The sequence below is a fragment of the Bombus pyrosoma genome, linkage group LG6 (genome assembly GCF_014825855.1).
Source record: "Bombus pyrosoma isolate SC7728 linkage group LG6, ASM1482585v1, whole genome shotgun sequence".
NCBI classification, from domain to species: Eukaryota; Metazoa; Arthropoda; class Insecta; order Hymenoptera; family Apidae; genus Bombus; species Bombus pyrosoma.
In genome coordinates, this window is record NC_057775.1 from 2,233,924 (window position 1) to 2,254,255 (window position 20,332).

General features: G+C 34.1%; 1 protein-coding gene across 8 annotated transcripts in view; it reads right to left on the reverse strand.

The window, feature by feature from the left end:
- Positions 1-20,332, reverse strand: part of LOC122568539 (venom metalloproteinase 3) — an 82,214-nt gene that overhangs the window by 9,699 nt on the left and 52,183 nt on the right. For 4 of the 8 annotated variants that reach the window (XM_043728402.1, XM_043728400.1, XM_043728401.1 and 1 more), the window contains exons 3-10: positions 16,976-17,073; positions 10,134-10,203; positions 9,001-9,209; positions 8,256-8,345; positions 2,865-3,066; positions 2,654-2,783; positions 1,862-1,991; positions 1,576-1,718 (exon numbers count right to left, since the gene is read on the reverse strand). In XM_043728402.1, the coding sequence (XP_043584337.1) occupies positions 1,576-1,718; positions 1,862-1,991; positions 2,654-2,783; positions 2,865-3,066; positions 8,256-8,345; positions 9,001-9,209; positions 10,134-10,203; positions 16,976-17,035 (1,034 nt within the window). In that variant the 5' untranslated portion in view covers positions 17,036-17,073. Of the gene's footprint in view, positions 1-1,160; positions 1,214-1,575; positions 1,719-1,861; positions 1,992-2,653; positions 2,784-2,864; positions 3,067-8,255; positions 8,346-9,000; positions 9,210-10,133; positions 10,204-16,975; positions 17,074-20,332 lie in introns of those variants that run through there. The other 4 variants (XM_043728403.1, XM_043728397.1, XM_043728405.1 and 1 more) reach the window with 4 other exon arrangements.

The window sequence follows — 20,332 nt, forward strand, 5'->3', positions numbered from 1 at the left end:
GGAATTACGGTAAAGCAAACACACTACGAGTAGCGCGCGTGTAAATAATTGCCAATTAGCGAGTGTTGCGTCTCAGGTATGAATAATTACAGCCGATTCCTTTTTAGCAGCTTTTGAATCGCGTTGTTTCTCGAAATCGCATGAAGGAGCACCATTTATATATGTATTATGAACTCGACCTATCGGAGAAGATTATATACATCGTGAACGTCGACTCGAATGTTCGTAACTTGAGGCTTGAAACGAAATTTTCTGTTTATCGCTTGTGTTATCTTTTAAAACGAAATATGTACAATGAGGCTTGTTATTATGATTTCCTGATTTTAACTCTTTCGATACTATGCACACATGCTTATCGAATTTTGGATTAAAGAGATGAAAAGTTCGATTGAAAGGTTTAGAGGATGCATATGGATTTTGATCTTTAATTTTAATTATTTCCGCGTTTGATCGCATTCATTGATGTAGGTTTGTATGCTATAATTAGAGTTTAGTAGATTGATGTCTAATAACAGGCAGAATAAGAAAGCCAACACGCGCGCGTGTTATTGATTACATATATTAGTGTACCATTACCTCTTGAAAATCAATTCTACCGTATATTTCGTGTCTACGAGAGTAATAATGAATGTGCGCAATGTTTAGCAAGCTTATTCTTTACTAAAGTAGCGTACAGTATTTTAAATGACTACAATTTGAGTATTCAACACCGTATTTACACTAGGTTAAACTGAATGCGTTAAAAGAGCATACTTCCTCGTTCGACAAAATACGAGTACAGTGTATATTTTTACATGGAGTTTATTATTTAAGAACTATTAAATCTCTTTCACTTTTAATGAAAATTATGTATATATTTTATTTGGATCTTTCTGAAAATTACTGTCCATTGTAACAGAATATTTCAAAACAAGAAAGTACAAATATTATACTATTTCGACGAGAAAGAATGTCACTTTTGTATCGTTTATCCCCGTAAACGCACCATCCCCATCGTGGTACGCCATCACTGCACCGTCAAAAACTACATTTAAGCTAGGTGTAAATACTGTACAACGCTAATTACGTTAAAAGAATATGAACGAAAATAAAATAAGATTAAAAAGAAATAAATAAACAAATTGAAAAAGAAAGCGTGATCGCTATGTAATAAACCATACCGGCAGTTCCCTTAGTGCAGCGGCCGCCTTTCCTACGACGGCACATATCATACCTGTTTTGCGAAATAAAAATCAAACAGTATGAAATCACTAGACTGCTGTGGTAAAACGGTAATAGCATAATGTCGGGGCCATAGAACGTATTCGTTATTGCGTGAAATTCGATTGAAATCTCTGCTTTTTAATATTTTTTACACGCTTTCAAGTTAATCGTTATCATTTTCCTTTCGAGTTTCACTATTCTTCCACGTATTTGATTAAAAAGAAAACAAGTCGTTTAAATTGTCATTGATATCGAAAGATGAGACAAAAAGGGAAGAGCGAGAAAAGTTGTCAGGGAAGAAGATTTTGTATGTTAATCACGTGAAACGTAATGTGGTAATTAGGTTGAATTTAAAGAAATGCACACTCTTACTTTGTGACAGCGACAGCGATGTCGTACACCGGAAGTCGTCTCTCTCGGAAGAGATATTTGCCCATGTCGGTCAACGCAGCTGCCGAATCGATCGCGTCCCGTCCGACGCGATTTCTTTCCAAATACGGTGTAGCATCTCTGCCCTGAAAGATATCGTTTAAGAAAAAGAAAAAAGAAAAAAAAAGGAAAAGAAAAAGAAAAAGGAGGAGAAAGTTGTGGGAAACGTAACGATTCGTAAAAAAATCATAGTTCGGTAAAAGGATCGAGATGATTAATTGCACTTCACCCGTGATATAATGATTCCAGCGATACTGATGCGGATCTTTGGCCCTTTTAACAGCTTGTACCTTAGGTCTACTCCGTTCCAGAAGGACACAAAGTATCTTTTGATTTGCACGTTATCGCCGCCATGTAATCTGGAGGAAACGAATTTAATTATAAATTTTAATTGGATTAAAAATTGAATTGGTACTGATTAAACATTTACTGTTCTATTTTAACAATCGAACGAAATGCTTCATTAAGAACGTATATAAATAGAATTGAACCACTCGCTGCTTGCAAACAGCTGCTACATAAGCCAATAATGAATATTAATACGGACAAATGGATAATCTGTTACATAATATTTCTCACACACTGTGATGTCTTCACATTTATCGAGGAAATAATCTTTTGGTATGAGATAGAAAATTTTAAATATGATACTCGTATTTAAATGATATGAAACATATTATTTTCCTATAAAGAAAAGGACTATTCCTCGACATAAAAAAGACATTTTTAAATTTTTTATTTTTCCAAGTAAACTGGATATATCTATGCAAATTCACATTTTTATAAACTAAGAAACTAAAATCTAGGCAGAAATTGTTTCATACTGTAACGGGCACAGTACTTTAAATGTTTTATATATTTCATACATATTGTGCACATTGTGCGCATTTTATGCATTTTTGTACCTTTTGCACCTCATAAATCCATAAAAATCCGTAGTCCATTTATAAGCTGCTATCTCTTGAAAATAAACTAATCCTCACCAACAATTTAATCTTTGTCAATAAATAAGAGTTTTCACCTGTATCCATCATAGTCGACGATGCAGAGGATTTCCGGGTAGATCACATACGGTGCTTCCCTCTTTGTTCTGGCGGCGACCGATCGTTTCGATCTGTACCTCTTGGCCAAGCGATCGGGCTCCATCAGCGCTAAAATCGATGTTTAATCACGAGAAACCGATCTCTGGAGGATTTCACCTTCTGGTGTGGTAACACGTAAAGATCACTCACTGAAATCGCTGTACTCGTCGCCGCTTGGACGAGTCACTTTCTTGTACACCACGTGATGGCTCGTGCGCTTCAAGTTCCCTTTACTTCGCGTTACGTTTGGCAGCAACTCTGCTCCATGAAGATTCGAGTTCTTGTTTACTACTTCATTTAATATCCTATCTGGCAATGGTCGAATCACTAGTTCTGCACCGATATTACCATCCTGGTTCAAATCACATCATTAATTGTTATCTTGTAGAGAACATTTATTTATACTTTATGAAAAACAAAGAATAATTCACATTTTATCATTATTTCTACTGTTAACTAATATACATTGTTGGAAATGGGCATAATTTCATAATAATGGATTAATATTCTCTTATTCCGATGTAGTTTTTTGCACCAATTTTCTCTACTGCTTAATATATTTTGTACTGTAGTAGCATTTTTGTACAGTTATATGAGCTTTCTATTAATTTATGATACGCAATATAAAAATAAATAACATTAGATAAGTCAAGTAATGTTATTTAAGGTGAAGTAACGAAGCGAATAATAAATGGAATAAAAATTTTGCATAAATAATTATTTGAATAAAACTTTACTTCTATAATATTCGTTTCTGATATCTAGACATTAATAAGAAAAATAAACAATCTAGCTAATTAGAAGCTCTACCGGCATTTCCGGTACCAATAATATGTTTAATCACACGATCAATGAGTTAACGAACTATAATCGGTTAATAGTCTAATCGCGCATGCTTTCTACGTCAATTTTCCATTCGATGGCCAACGACTTCCGCCTGGCTATATGCAATTATCACGACGTGACTAATTTTATCCAACATGAACGTTGGACGAGCGAAAACGAAATACACGTTCCATGGTGGAACAGCCGGTTGATTCGCTGGATCATTGATATTTCCGATCCGGGTACGATCAACATGTTCGATTTGCAGTCCGAGAGAGGTGCATTGGTCAGGTCGAGGGAGGGAGAGTGAAAGCGAAAGGTCAGGACACATGGGGTCATATAAAACAACGCTTTTACGGCATTATGTAACGCGAAATGACGATATTTGTTGTCTTTGGAATTTATTCTCGTGTGGTTACTTTTGCAAAAGTTAGCAGTATATAAACAGAATTACATATGGTGGTTAATTCACTTAGTACTGGCTGGATGTTTCTTCGTGGCTTTCATTTTTTAGTTATTTTATTATAAATCTGTTATTTCACTTGCGTCATACATGTTTTGTAACTAGCCTGTTGATATTTAGGTAAATTCATATTTCTATAAACACAATTGAAGGAATGGAACCTGGGTAGAAAATTGTTTTACGTATTAAGTATCATATCTTGTATATATTATGTACTTTTGCAAGTTATATGCATTCTGTGCATTTTTGCATCTTCAAATTTCCCGTAGACGCATAAAAATCCACAGTCTACTTATAATATATGTAAAATACTAAATAAAGAAAGAGTTTTCCAATAAATCCAACGAGTAGGTGTTATGATAATTACGGCAGTATATGCAAAGTAATTTATATGTCAGCGGCCATAAAATGAAGAGTCCAGTTTATTTGATTTTGATTTATGTCGCGTGATGGTTAGAAAGAATTGTTTTAATATGAAATGATTGAAGAAAGAAATAACCTGAAGGAGATACAAGTCTTTAAAAAATATCTTGTAACTTCTACGTATGTACATTTTCAAATTGGTTTCAAAGTTACCAACATCATCGCAATAATCGTATCTTGCTACAATGCTAATGAAATTTCAAAATTACAACTATATTTCATAGCTAGATTCATACAAATCTTTTATAGCAACTGTTTAAATGCCTTCGTGAACCACTGTAGGGAAACAATACAAATGTTTTCTTGTACGCATAATTGTGTTGTGATATGATATAACCTTTCGTTATGGTTTATACTTTTTAACATACATATGTCGAAATTGGTTTTCAAAAATTTGTTGGCACTTCTCTCGAACACTGTACAATATGTTTCATCCTACGCAGCGATTAACCGATCGTTGTCAAGGACGACGTCCTTTCAACTGATTTTTGATGTATGAAAGTAATAAAAAAAGCTGTAAGCAATGAAATTTTTGCTGTACAGGAGACTACTCTGGTGATACAGAGAATGCTAATTTTAGACCTGAATTTTCAATGGATTGCTGCATAATGTGCACTCGATGTGCCAAGGAGTTATCTTGGTGAAAGAATCGGAATTCCTTTTGTGAACAATACGGACACAGTTTTTTCACTTGCTAATGGAAAATTTGTAACGGTTGTTTTCCTGATATTTTGATTTATTTCTGCAACTATTTCATATTTTATAAAACAAATAAAATCTCTCTTCTTTTCTTATTGGCCAACAACCAAAATTTATAAAGGAAAGAAAAAGCTGTTTATTCATGTTTTTCTTGGAAAATTTACGAGGATCCATCCTCATAAATTTCAAGTTCAAATTATTGGTAATGAATATTTAAAAATTTAATTGACTTCTTATTTCAAAATTCATAAACGTCTGTAGATTTACACTTGGGTTTCTATGAGTTGCATAATTTGCCGTTGTCAGAAGCGTGATTTAGATTATTACTGCAAATTTTAATAAATTTACTAATAAAATAATTTGTTTTACCTTTGTAGCATTATATAATAAAAGCATATTATTCATTAATATCATGGCAAACGATCATGATTTTACAATGCTAACTCGTGTGAATTTATTAATCGGATCGCTTGGTTAAAAGAACAATATTCATGATCATAAATGAAATCACTGTCAAGGGGAGATCTCTAATCGTTTTCACTGAAAAATATAAATCTACAATAAAACAATTCGTTTCTTTCACGCAATTATATAATAACGATCATTTTATTGATTACCAGACTAAATTTCTCTTTTTAGGAATTCTACTGTTTTAAACAAACGCAACGATCTTCCTACATTCATACATGATTTCAATTGAATTTCTTTCCCTTGAACTACGCTTTCAATCGTCACAATAGCCGTAGTCAATGCTTCGAGAGGATTTCTAATTGTTCTCCACACATAAAATTCTCCATAAAGGAAGAACCACAAGAACATAAATTCACCGACAGTTTGTTCCTTCATTGATTTATAGGCTACAATATACTTTGTTTCTATAATAAAAGCAGCAAATGAATGGCAATTTTATCAGCTCGTGCGTCGAGTTTCAAGCAAGAAACCAAGAAAGATAATTATTTGTTGTTATCTAAATAATATATATGTATTTTATTATTATACTGTAATATAATAATTAGTAAATAGTGTAATATTTCATTGTTTAATATTTCATTGTTTGTGTAACTCATTCATACTCATTTTAAACAGAAAAGTCTTGTTTTAAAAATGAATATAGTTATATAGTAATACAGTAATATAGTTACTTGTGTCTGTTTTTCTTACAAGAAACAATTAAAACATTTTGCCAATTTGCTGTCAGACTCAGATTTAGCACTTCAGAATCTATAAGATATGCTAATCCTTCTCTACGGAAGGCAATTAAAGACAATAATTAATATGAATCAATTATAAACTTTTTTTCTTATCTTTAAATCTATAATGCATTGCAAAAAAACGAAATATGAGAGAACAAAACAAGTAAATTTGGCGAACCTGAATGCAGTCTATGCATAATCTATTCATAATCTCCATAATTTATTTATGAAGTCTACTAATTTTTGTCTACAGAAAAGAATTAATACAAGTTTAAGACAACATTTTTCAAGAACAGGATGCGAAAGAATAAATCCGCTAGCAGATGCAAATTGAGCAAATTAAAGTTAATAAAGTATGATAATCATCTTCCACGAAAAAGGGCCAGAATATATCAATTACACGTGTACGATTTTTCTTCTAAATTACTTTTTGTCCCAACTGTAAACCTTCATTTTTCGAAAATACGATTAAAATTATGTAATGAACAAAATTTGTTGTTAACAGGATAATCATTGTATGAAAATATCCCTTCACTTATCATTCATGATTTTGTCAACAGGTTTTAGACAATTCAATGAATAAGTAGCAGCTTTGGCAATAGTTTTGTATCGGGAATTTTTTTCCTTACGACTTCATAAGAGATCGAAATTCCCAACTGAAATTAAGTCTTGGTTGGTTGGAGGCGCAATCATTGAGAACGGCTGCCTTCTGTTCCGAGCTGCCCACTGTTCTGAAAGGTGCAACCGATATGGAGAATTTTATTGCTTTTTTCCTTGGTTTTGCCCAAGCAATATCGTCGTAGTGCACTTTGTATGAACCGCGGACGAAGCAGCGATTACCGGAGCTCGAAATGGAAATGTCAAAACGATCACGAAATACCATTTTGTGCAACTTTACTTTATTATTCCGTTTCTATTGAATCTCGTTTACGTGTAACCGTTTTGGTCATAGCAAATGGTATTTTTGTAAAGATGCTTTTAGGTTCGCCTACGCTTTGTTAACGTTCTAAAAGAATATTCATGGATGTAATATTAAAATTGTCTCGTGATTATGTAAGTGATGCATAATTACGATATATGATACATATGATACATGTGATGTCTGGAATGTTTGTCCGTCTCAGAAAGTTAGATTCTTTTTCAGATCTTTCAGTGACTGATATTTACTTGTTAATAACACAGTGGAAAAAAGGTCAGTCAGATATATGAAATCTAGATAAAAAGGAAAATTATGTGTGTAATTATAATTTACTTAATCCTCCCATTGCAATATCAAATTTAAAGAGTTAAAGGATAAATACAGATAAATAGATGAATACAGTTAATTATAGCTTAACGTATTAAAATGTTTATGCAATCTAGCAGCAAAAAACGAGTACGATCCATAATGAATTGAAAACAACACGTTTATATTATATTCTGCTATTGCCATTCACATTATTCTGTCTCTCTACAATACAAAATAATTCATACAAACTTCTTTATCCAAGCAATCCTGTTTCCCTGTTGATCTAGATAGTAAATGTTCCATTGTACAAATATGCCCACTTCCATTCACCAAATTCCAAATTCCAAAGAATGAATCCTCTAGTCACAATTTCCCAACGTCATTTACCATTCGTCTCTGGTCAACCGTTCAAAATTGCATCGATTATCCGCGTAACAAAAATTCTTTCAGCGATTACGCATAAATTTTGCTCTTCTAAGCATTTCGTGAAATTGCTATCCTTTTGCTTTACGGACTGCTGGACGTTCTAACTTGTAACTACGGCGGGCAGCCTTCCTAAGCGTGGCCCTGCTAGTTGTCCCCAACGAATCGCGGTATTGCGATAATTATAACCAAGACGGTTCCTAAGTGAGTCGCGACGGTTGACGAAAGACGAGTCGCAATAATGGCGGGAATGTCGAAAGGTACATTAAGAAAGAATGGCCTCTTACAACGAGCACTTTCCCATTCGCGTCCCGGTGCAGCAGAATTGACGCCATGTTCGTCGTGTCTTGATAGATGTCACCGATATCTACGTCGGCCTGAAACGAGAAGAACAATTACATACAACGTGATCGCAACGTGCCTGGCCATATGTAGCCGATTTTATGCGATTTACACCATTTAAAGGAATAATGCAAACTCGTGGGCCTGAGGAAAAATCGCGTCGCTATGAAAAGGTCTCGTTTCTTTTCTCACTATGTACATAATATCGTCTTGAGCAAAATGTCGAGTAGTATGAGAATGCAACAGGGATGGGAGGAAAATTTTGCAAAATTAAAAACACAAGGTTGTAAAAGTTAAAAAGTTGTAAGATAGGGTTGATCGTATGATGTCTTGCAATTCATGCCAGAATCTTTCTTATGCGTTGTTTTGGGAAAAATTTTAGGTGATTAAGTAGTAAGGTGATAAGAAGAGAGAATTTAAGAATAAGCCAATATTTTAGGAATAACCGTTTTAAAATAAATAAAAGCCATTGATTAGTTATGTGGAATGTAAGTCTGAAAAGTCTCGAAAGAAGAACATCTGAAAACTTTGAAATAATATACATGCGTGATACGTTTAACAGTGGAGGAATGTTACTGAAAGGAAATTTCAGAGGAACGAAGCTGCTCATAAATAAACATGTCGAAAAGAATAAAAGAGCTAAGGAGAGAAATAAAAATCATTTTTCTGTGACGCACGTTGAAAACTTACATTCGTCACCTTTTCATAGTGGAGGCCACCAGGTTGCGACGCGTTCTTCGTGACAGTCCACATAGGCAAGTGGTTCGCTGTCAGCAACCCTTCCGTAGGCTTCAGCGACAGACTGATGTCCTTGCCGAAGGCCTTCAGGTGTATCTCCGGCTTCTCTATACTTCTCTTGTGCATTGAATGCAACACAGGTATAACTTCGTACGTCGGTACTAGAATTGAAACGCGATATATCGTTTTTACTGAAAATGAGTTTTTATCACTACAGCAAAGATGTTAGGTTGAGATATCAACGATATCTGGTTTCGCACATTCTTGCCAAAAATTACAATTCACAAACTTCGATTATTACAATGTAGATGCATACAGCTCAAGCTTGTTATCCTCGTTAAATATAATTCAAGATCGTGGATGCTATTGATATGGATATTAAAATTTATAACTCGAAATTGGCGGTGCACAGTGCAAATCATTCTTGTTACGATATAATGTACTTGGTATACTTTGATACACTAAAAGTGGTTCAAAATCATGAATATTCAGGTTTGTAGATCGAAGTCCGCGAAGGTATCATAATATGTAACTTTGAATCATTATTCCTCGAAATATATAATGTAATACCTGTAGCAACGTTCTGTAGTTAACAGATGTAACTATACTACCGGTTAAAAGTATTAGACCTGGCTATGTTCATTAGGAAATTCTAAAAAAAACTTTACTTTATTTGTATTTTACGTTACAAAGCATATACGTATAATGCAAATGAAATAATAGATTTATAATAAAATAAGTAGAAAATAAAAGCAGTGAAAGGTATTCAATTTCTATAAAAATATCAATACGTGTCTTAATATTTATGGTCGGCAGTGTGCTAACGAACTAAATATTTATTTCATTGTATGTATATTTGAAACTGTGTTTTATCCAATCAACAGTAAACTAGTGCAATCTCTGTCGGAATAGTAACGATACCGTACCGCAATTTTCACCATTAAGAAACTAATGACAGAGTACAATAGCAAGAGAATTTAATTCAACGAATTCCGTTTTGTGGCAAGGCCATCGGCGTGCAGTGAATCGAGTTCAGATTGAATGAAAAGACAACTATCTACCGCTAGTTATTAAATTTTTTTCACCGTGATTACCAGACTCGTGTCCCGTGTGAAACACCGATAACATCTCCTCCCTTGTCATGTGTTCGTGGATCTGCAACAGACAAGAAATTCATCGTAAGTACGTGCCTTACGCTCCGTACTTTATACTTCTTCGTGATGAAATGCTTTCGTGCATGCAAGGAAAGAACGTTGATATTCGCGTGACGAAAGGTTAATGAAGGGATCGATGCAACTGCTTCAGGTATTTTAATTGTTTAAGATTCAAAGATTAGAATTAGGATTTCTTTTTAATACGAAGATAACAGGAGAAAAACAATGTGTCACGTTTCTATCTTTTTCTCTTGCAGGTGAACAATTTAAAAAAATCGCCATTATGTTTGCTCATTTAGAAGGAAAGAATCATTTCAAATAAATGACAATTTTTTATTTGCTTATTTTTTAATATACCTCGTTATAATGGAAATATTCTTAGCTTTCTTACAACATATCATACATTTTTTAATTATTAAAAAAATTTTTCTTTTTAGTTTTAACACTATATTTCCCTTTTCACTTATGTTACATTTAAATAACAAGTATATATACCAGTATAGATATTACTAAATTTATAAAATATAGACGAGATAGCGAGTTGCGTGTAATCATTTGGTTAGCAGAAAGTTATTTTCCAGAAAGACATTTCGAACACGGAAGTATCATTCTGCAATTTATAGTTTTGGTCAAGGTAATTTTCTTATTGCCAGTCATTATGTAATTTTCCAAATTTTGAACAGGCACGATGAACGTCAGTTTGATGCTATTAATTTCGCTTTCTTCGCATTATTGGGATAGTTTCTCGCCGAGTACTATTGTTCCCGGCCAAGTACGTGGTGTTGAAATATCGAGGAAAAGGTAATCGTGGTAGTATCATGGGAACTATAGCGCGTAATAATAACACGACGAAACAAGTCCGTTACTTTCGATTTTTTATTACAGCGTGTTTCAAAGTATGTGGACTCCTACGTCAATTACCGTAATGACTTTTTATATTTAATTACGACAAACTATTTCTCTTGATCTATGCCACATGTTTTTAAGCAGATTATAATATTTTTGATAAAATTATTCAACATATTTTTTAAGAGCATTAGTAATCATTTCTCTGCGACAAATTTTCCTCGAATTTCCAATCTTTTAATCTTTTTCAAACCTCCAAATTTTGGAGCGTCCCACTCCTGCATTTCTAAATCTTCAAATCCATCGATCTCGAAATTTCGAGACTCCCCAAATGTACGAATTTTCCAATTTTCAAATTTTGAATCTTTCCAACCCTTAATCTACCAATCTGCAAAACGTTAAATCCCGGAATTTGCGAAATACCCATCACAATAATTAGGTCTATCCACTTTCCTCCGCGAGAACAAAAAACATTTTCGCAAAACATGGATGTAATGGCACCTTCATCGCGTCATCGTTCCTTATAAAGCTATTTCCATAAAACACTCAGGCAACGCCCCATTTTTTCACTCAATTGCGGCAATTGCACGTATTAGCAAATCGTGGTAGAACAGTTTCATTACGAGTTGCTTTGTCGCCGCCAAGTGCATGGCTAATTGGCTGCTGTTGCGAGGACAATGATCAACAGTCGTCGGGACACATGCACTGTGAATAGTTGAAGCACGGTTGCCACGGTCCCGCAGGTAATCGATGCGTGTGCATTTCAAAGATTTTCCAATCGCGGCCCAAGGTCTGCTTCTACCATTTAAGAACACCTAACCACGTATATAACGTGTCACAGAAATCGAGTTGCAATTAACTATCGCGCTGCCTGACTGTTGCTAAGGTCGATTACTTTCACTCATTATGTTAGGAAATTCGATCGCGTGCAATGTCCTATTTGCGCTGTTTACCGGTCTGAATGCACAAATTGTGCCATTACTGTTTACTCTAATTGCAGCTTTCCTGGAAGAGAATGGTCTCCGCATCGCCATCACGGAATTACAAAGTGGTATCGTAGAGTAAATCAATTAGTAATAGGTATTCTGTGTGCACGTGTGTCTTTGAAGTTAATGAGGATCCCATTCTCGGAATTAACAGTATTAACCTTTAGCTGGTATCGTTAAATTATAAACGACTAACTTAAATTAGATTTCGAGTTATATTATTTAATAAGTTGTTTTCACGCCATTAAACGAAGTCGTTAAACTTACTTATAATTTTTAATATACGATAGAATTACTTGTAAGGAATTTTAAAAGAAAGAGAAAAAAAGAACAAATATCATTTCATCGTAAAACATAAATAAAGTATATATATGTAGTATCGCGGACATAAGGCCTAGGAGTTAGCGGGTAAACCACATACAATGTCGCGAGAGCCGAGGCGTTTTTAAACCATAAACAATGTCCCGAGAGCCGAGGCGCCGATGGGCCCATCAACGTGTCATCGGTCCTTCAAATGAATAGTTTCATAGAAAAGGTCTACGTGGCTTTGGCCACGAGCGGTCGCAGAACACGTGCGTCGTGTATGTCTACGGTCTTACAAAAGACATGCGAGAGCAGGGGAGTTTGAGTTGAGAAGTCGAAGACTGAATCGAGAAGTCAGAGAGTGCGAGTTGCGTTGTGGATATAGTGCTGTTAGCGTTGTCGAGAGAGTGTGGTCCGCGTGAGAGAGAACGTTGGATCCGTTGTGTCGAGAGTTGTCTAGATTGTAGCGTGTTATTGCGATTAGTTCATATTAAACTACCGTCGTTTTTCTGTCTATATTTGTATAATCCATTCATCGTAAATAAATTACAAATACTAGGATATAATAACGATATATTCCATTGAAGATACCACATATATTAATTTCAGAAACGAATAGTAATTTGCAGAATACGAACTGAAATGAAATACACAAACATTAAAACGTTAATTTCACTTCATCCAAACTGTTGTGGACTATTTATGACCTGATAATATCAATCAAAGATTAATTAATTCTGCTACGTTCTTCCGATCATTTTCGAGCCAATCGTATCTTTTTAATATTGAGAAATGTCTTCAATTTGAATAAAATATCAAAAAAATCTTATTGCTATGCATGATTTCTCGTTTCAGGTTTATCTTAAACATTAATTACAATTAATTAAATAAAAAGTAACTAGTATTTAATCAATTAGTATTTGCAGAAACACCTACTCCATATTTTAATATTTCAATATCATCAAATTTGGACAATTCGACGTTTCTTTTCTCGATTCGCGGAAAATCGAATGTGGTCGAAAGTTAATTCCCCATGCGTTTCCCAAATGGTGGCGTTTAATTTGTCTCGCTACAAATTCCCATGATTTTAATGACGCGACAGACCGTTTGATCGGAAAACCGAGCAACGCAACCGCGGCGCAGTTAAAGAACCGGATTTACTCGAAAAAGATCCGTATCACCGTGTCGTTCTCCTAATTGTATGCGTACTACGAAGCCGGAGCACGATTTCCCTCTTGAATGGCAAACACACGATTGTCGAGCCATGAAGCAGCTTGCATTTGCCATGGTCGATTACCAGATAAACAACCTTTGACGCTCGATTTTTCTTATTTTATTGCAAAACGTGATTTTGAAAGGAGTGGTCGGCTCAGAAATTTAAATTGTCGGATGCAAAAGCGATTCTGATCGCGTGTACGGCATTCTTAACAAAAAGAGTACAACGATACCATAGTAAAATAATAAGTACAGATAATTAATTAAAAAAAAAAAATTGAAATCTCATCCATGACGAATGTTTAAATATTTAATTGGTAATTTAGTAATTATAAATATCACAGGTTGATGGGTTATATTTAAAAATTAAGTGTGGATGTACATAGTATGTATAAATTTAGCGTGACTAATTTTAACTTTTTTAGTATCACTTGCTGTATGGGATCGAGATTTACAGTGATTACAGAGATTTTTGTTGAATAGCTCTTCGATGAAGAAGTACAAAGTCTTTCGAAGTACAAAGAATTTTTCTGCTCTTTGTCCCAAAGAGATCAGAGACTTCTTTATCCGTATTGAAGCTCACGAAGAAAATGGAACATTTATGACAAATGCTCTGATATCTTAACAACTTATCTTGACATATCTTAACTTTTTCGTCGGGAAATTATGTAATAACACACTGATTAGGAGTCTTCTGAAACAGGTGGTTCATGATAAAAACAATCACAGTAGGACAAACGTAGTAAACACGACAGCTAATACTTTAATAAATAAAGCGTCCCTTGCTTGATACATAACACACAAGTCCACGATTTGCGAAAGATGATAAAAAGATGTTAGATACATACAGTATGATATAAAGCTACAGTATAAAGATAATTCAAAACGCGCAGAAATATCACTTGGATTTTCCCCAACTCGTGGAACTTGATAACGAAGATCCCAGACTGGTGTCGTATAAGATAAGCACGTGTTTCACAGATTGCAGAATTAACTAGAGACAATTTTAAATTTATAGAACACGATGTAAACAAATGATTGTGCTCTTCCCAGAATATTAGATATGTTATCATCACCAGTGTGATTGCTATGGCTTCTAACACTGATTACCTCTGGAGTTACAGTTACTAGACTTTTCGGAGTCATAATTACTAGACTAGGCTGCAGACGTTTATGCAAATTCATGTTTGTATAGATATACATGTATAATTCAAGAAATGGAATACGTATATATTATGTATATATATATAATATTTATGAAATATATATATATATAATAAATCGAAAATCGTTTCATCTGTTAGATATTATAACGAATATTTTGCTTTCTCTCCTGCATTATTTATATGCAGATTCGGGATACTTTTCTATTTCGAAATTTCTCGCAAATGCATGGAATCGCAGTCTGATAACAATATGTTATTTTTAACGAAGAGATTTATATAAACCCGTATGTTATTATCAGTCTCGCTGCTGGCTACATTGAAAATGAAATATTCAGTCGGTTTGCTAATGAAAAGCGGGCTTGTAATACAATTTTCGAATTACGATAAATCATAGTTCCGTTTTCTTCACGCCATATAGCCATACGGAGATTAATTTATTCTTTGCACGCAAACACGGTCGGCTTTTATTTAATGATACAAACAAATTATTTTTACTGCACGAATTTTCAGCATATTAAAACGATTGCCGCATAATTTCATTTTTGACCTTGAGGCGCAAAAGTTAATCGTTTGTTGAGCGGTGGTTCAGAAGAATTATCTGAAACGATACGATGCGCTCGAACGATATTGAAAACGCATCGCGTTAGATTACAGAGTTCAACGTACAATTTATTCCTTTCTCTTCCCACGTTACTTTCCTGATGACGTTCATCGTGGCCATTGTCCTTATTATCCTGCTGCTCGCGTTCGTTTACTATAATTGACTCGCTTTTAATCTCCCACTGTATAAAACCGAAAAAAGAGATATTTGCTTTCGGTTTGTCTAATTATTCTCGTCGGTCTAATTATTTAACGTTTTTAACATTTTTAATTGTTTAACATTTTCGTATCATCCGATAGACATTATCATTCGATGAAAGGAAAATTGAATTCCCAATCACTCGCGAATTAATCCTTGAGAAATGAAAGATTTCACGGCCTATTTCACTGAAAAATTCAGTCTGTTTGCGTAAGTGTTTTACCATCGTCTGGATGTAAATGTAAAATATTACATCGGCGTTTGACGAAATCATACGACTTCAGAAACACCTATGATTCATGTTCTTTGTCTTTAATGATGCTATGAAACTGCTTCTTTCAGATAAATGTTCAATTGTTAAATACTGCTCAGACTGGAAGAAATTAATTGATTTCGTTGACACAGTAATGTCTTTTAAACTGATTTTTTGATAATGATATAATAAAAAATGCCAGAGTAGAGGCGTCTAATTGCACTGTACGAAGGGCATCCTGTATGTAATTTGTGACGCAAATTGTCTTAGGGATTTTTACTCTATTATCGGTTCAATTATTCGTATCAAATTTAAATCTTAAGATTTATTGATAATATTGTGAAAGAATGTGATTTTGACAAAGGCTGCGTCTATCTTACCTCACACATAAGTTTGAAAAAGTCCTTCCAAATGATCTCTTAAATCTTTTAAAAAAATCTACGACCTTTTCGAAAAACTATACAGCCTCATATACACTCGAAATCAACGAAGAGTTCTTTATCAAGCACCTAATTACCAGGAAGATCGGTCGTAAATAGCAAATTGTATTACACAGCCTCAGAATTGGCCATACCAGACTCACACACGCATATCTAATCTCTTAACCAAGCCCATCAATTTGCGACATCTGTACAACTCTTCAAATTACCCTAAATATAGTTAGTATCGTAACAAATACCAGATCAGAGAAACTTGAAGTGAAAATCTCTGCGACGAAAGTCAAGTTCCAAGCGTTTTCTTCTTTCTGAAAGACACGTCGTTATTTAACAAAATCTAACTAATAAATCTCTGTCTCTCCTCACGTTGTCGCTGGCAATAACCGCGTAGGCGAGTTTATACTTAAACATTTCAGAAAAAAATGTTCATCGTCCACATTGTGACTCGTGTTAAATTGAACTCTTAATTCCTATGATAATAACATCGTAAAAATAAATATGAACAAACGTACGACCACGATTAGTTACTTTTTCTGATCGACGAGGCGACTAACGTTACCAACGGAAGTCAGTGTTTACGCAGTGTGAATTTGCTTCGTAATCAGCAGAGAATCAACAATTAACGTCGTCTGATTCCGCGAACATCTTGTCATTTCGAGTCAACGCCACCGACCACGACCACGTTACACGTGTTCTTTGTTTTAAGGAAGCGTCTGTACGGAATAACATCGTCCTTGCCGATCCCGATGGTACTTGACGCGATCTTACCTTGTGGCATCGTACAAGAGGTAGAACGGCCATGCAGAGAAGGACAAGGGCACGAATCATTTTGCGTGAAAATATTCCTGATGGGCTGCGTCACATCGCTGAAACACGAAATGAGAAGTCTGTTTAAATGAACGATTCGACGAATTTGCTAGCAACATTAATCAAGTGGCTACTTTATCGTGAATATCCTGACGCTAATTATGTCGAGTAAAAGTTAATGTATAAAATAATAGAATGAGAGAAGAAAAATGTTGTATATGCAATTCCAAATTTCAAGTATTACGTCAAAAGGTATGCGAAATATATTCAACAAATATAAAATATATTTCTCTGTTTTAAAGAAAACTGTTCTATGCATAATTTCCGCGTAAGTGAGAGAATAAAAATTAAACGAAGAAATGGGAAAAACTATTTATAAGATTACTGACATCTCAAGAGTAATCTACCTGTGAATTATTTTTGCATACAAGTCTCATATAAATGACACGTTTATATTTCAAACTCGCATGGAGCACTTATTTCGGTTAATAACGGAGAACGGTTTTACACTGAAATTATAGACTCCATTATATAAATTGCCGACAGATTTACCAAGAATGATACACATAAAGATGAAGTCAGTTTTTAGTTTGTATAATGAGACTTATATGGTGCAATTTTAGCTGAACAACATAATGATACACATGGAATTTACATAACAAAGTAATCGAATAATAGGAAATGTGTTTGCAACAAATCATTTTCTGGTACGGGGTTACAGATATTTTTGTCAATTTTCGATTTAACCGAATGAAGTACTTCGATACAATCGTTTATAAATTTCTTTCATAATTGTTCGCGGATGTTTCTCTAAAATATCAACGTTTGAAAACGTTTTCTTATTAAATATTAAATTCAAATATTAAATTAAATCTTTCCGTAAATAAGAGCAAGATCAAATTATTATTATTTATTATTTATTTTAGTCCGTGCATCTCGGCTTTGGACGAACTTTCAGTTTTTACAACACATTATTGCACTTATCATATTCTTACCTCTAATCTAAAACTAATGCTTACGAAGATCAAATTATAAAAATTCTAAGATCGTAGCAAAGTTGAAAAATGTCTCGAAAGGGTTGTTTCTGCGCCAAACATCTATCGTAGATATCGCGAGCAAAATAGTATTCTATTCACGAGCCGATGCAACATCGCCGTTAGAATATTGCGCTAACGAGGGGCCAGGCAGGCAGTAACAATTTGCTCGCTGGCCAGAAACTGATATCTCTCACGGTAGAAATGTAATTACCACGAGTCGCGAGCGGCGATGAAGAAATCCGCGCGCGGTTACATAATTTTCGCCGCACCCGCTGCGCAATGTGCCCGTAAACGAAAGAAGAACCACGGAGAAAAAAAAGGCGGACGAAAAGACAAAGAGAGAAAAAAGGAGGGAGGAAGAAAGGAGAAACATCGAGACGAAACAACGACTAACCTATATGATGGGTTTACGCATGCCTGCGATTAAACCTGCGACAAAGACGAGCAGGAGGTGGCGTTTTAACGTGAATAGGACAGGCGACGATCCCGGAAGGAAAGTTGAATCGCATCGAATTAACGCCCACGTCGCGCGTCAAAACGAAAACTTTCGATCGCTGCATCGTAAAAATCGCGAAACTTCAATAGGGTCGTTTCGAAGTGGAAGGGGAAATGTATGGTGCGGCTAGCGTTAACAAAAGAACGATCTTTCTGTCGATCGATCAACGAAAGTTAGCATTAATACGATAGAGATTAGATCACGAGGTAACTCGTTGTTAGTTTTATCGAAACTAGATTTTATTATAAGAACAATTTTTTAATGCAATGATACGTGATAACATATGTGATGTGTATGGTAAGAGGTTGAGCTAAACTAATATGATAAGGTATAAGCCGATAGTTTCGATCCGATTTTATGGCTGATTTTATAGTCCTCTTATTCATTTCGCTTTTTTCGTTTATTTAACTTCTAAAATTAATATTTTAGCCAGATATACCTGATTCGTAGTCGATTTTGAATTGAAATTGAGTTTTGTGAATACCTTTTACGTTGCTGATATTGGAAAAATGGACAATTTTCGTTACGTATAGTTAATGAATGTTTAACGAAGTTAGTTAATGGAAAATTTAGAATAAAAAAAGAAAGTACATGTAAAGTTTTTCGTAATAAATGAGATGCAGGATGTATCATTAATATTGCTATAGGTCAATATACATATGTATAAAGATAAACACACGTATGTATAGAGGTATTATACAATAAAGATACAAATTTACAGCTTCCCACATTCTATTCAATGATTTTATTAAGGATGCCATCTTGTATATTAAAAATTTTGATTTCCATAGGTAATATAAATTTTTCTTTTCCAAGTAGACAAGGTATCGGACAATTTTTTTTATAAAGCAATATGGCTAATAGTACGTAAAGAAAAACAAGCTTACAGTGAATTACGAAGGTGTGTTTTGAAGCGAAGATTAATTCAGTTCTAGAAGATTTATTTTCACCGAAAGTGAAACCTCACGAGGAAAATTTTATTGTGCTGTAGATTGCATTCTTGCAAGAGCGTAAATGCGCATATCATTAATCTTGGTAGTGAAGTGATGCTGTTGCAAATGCTTTGGCATTTTAAACAAGGAGAAACGATTATAATAACAAAGTACTGTGTAATAACATCTTCTACTTGCATTCCTCGTACATGCTTAAAAAGATTTTGTTTAAATCATCGTATTTCCTTATTTATGTATACGTATTTGTTCACGTGGACTAGTCGATGTTTCTATGTCGACATATTCTCTAAATATTAATTTATGAATGAAAATTAAAAATCTTTGAAACAGGAAAAACGACCTTTGGACATAGACGTTGAATTAAAAATCGATCATCTATCGCTAAAATAATGATCTATTCGCTTAAATACATATTATACGCACTTAATGCGTAACATATGTTGTCCTTTAATTCAAATGTAAGTATTATAATTTTTTGTGCAAAAAATACGAAGTATATAATACAATAAATATAATACAATATAATAATAATAACATGCAATAATAAAAAATACAAAACAAATAATTCACAAAAATATGAGTAATGTTTTCCTCTTTTAATATTTTTTTATATGTTTTTATATTCTATAGAATATACCATACATGTATGTAACTATACAAATATTTTTATTAATATAAAGAAACTCTTCAACAAATCCACGTTTCTTTTGAACTACGAAACAAATATACCATGGGCCAGGATTTTTAATCGGTTTCACATTAGCGTTTTAAACCAACGGTCATTGTATCCGCAGCAATAAAGTAACGTGTATAAGCAACTAATTTGTCGATG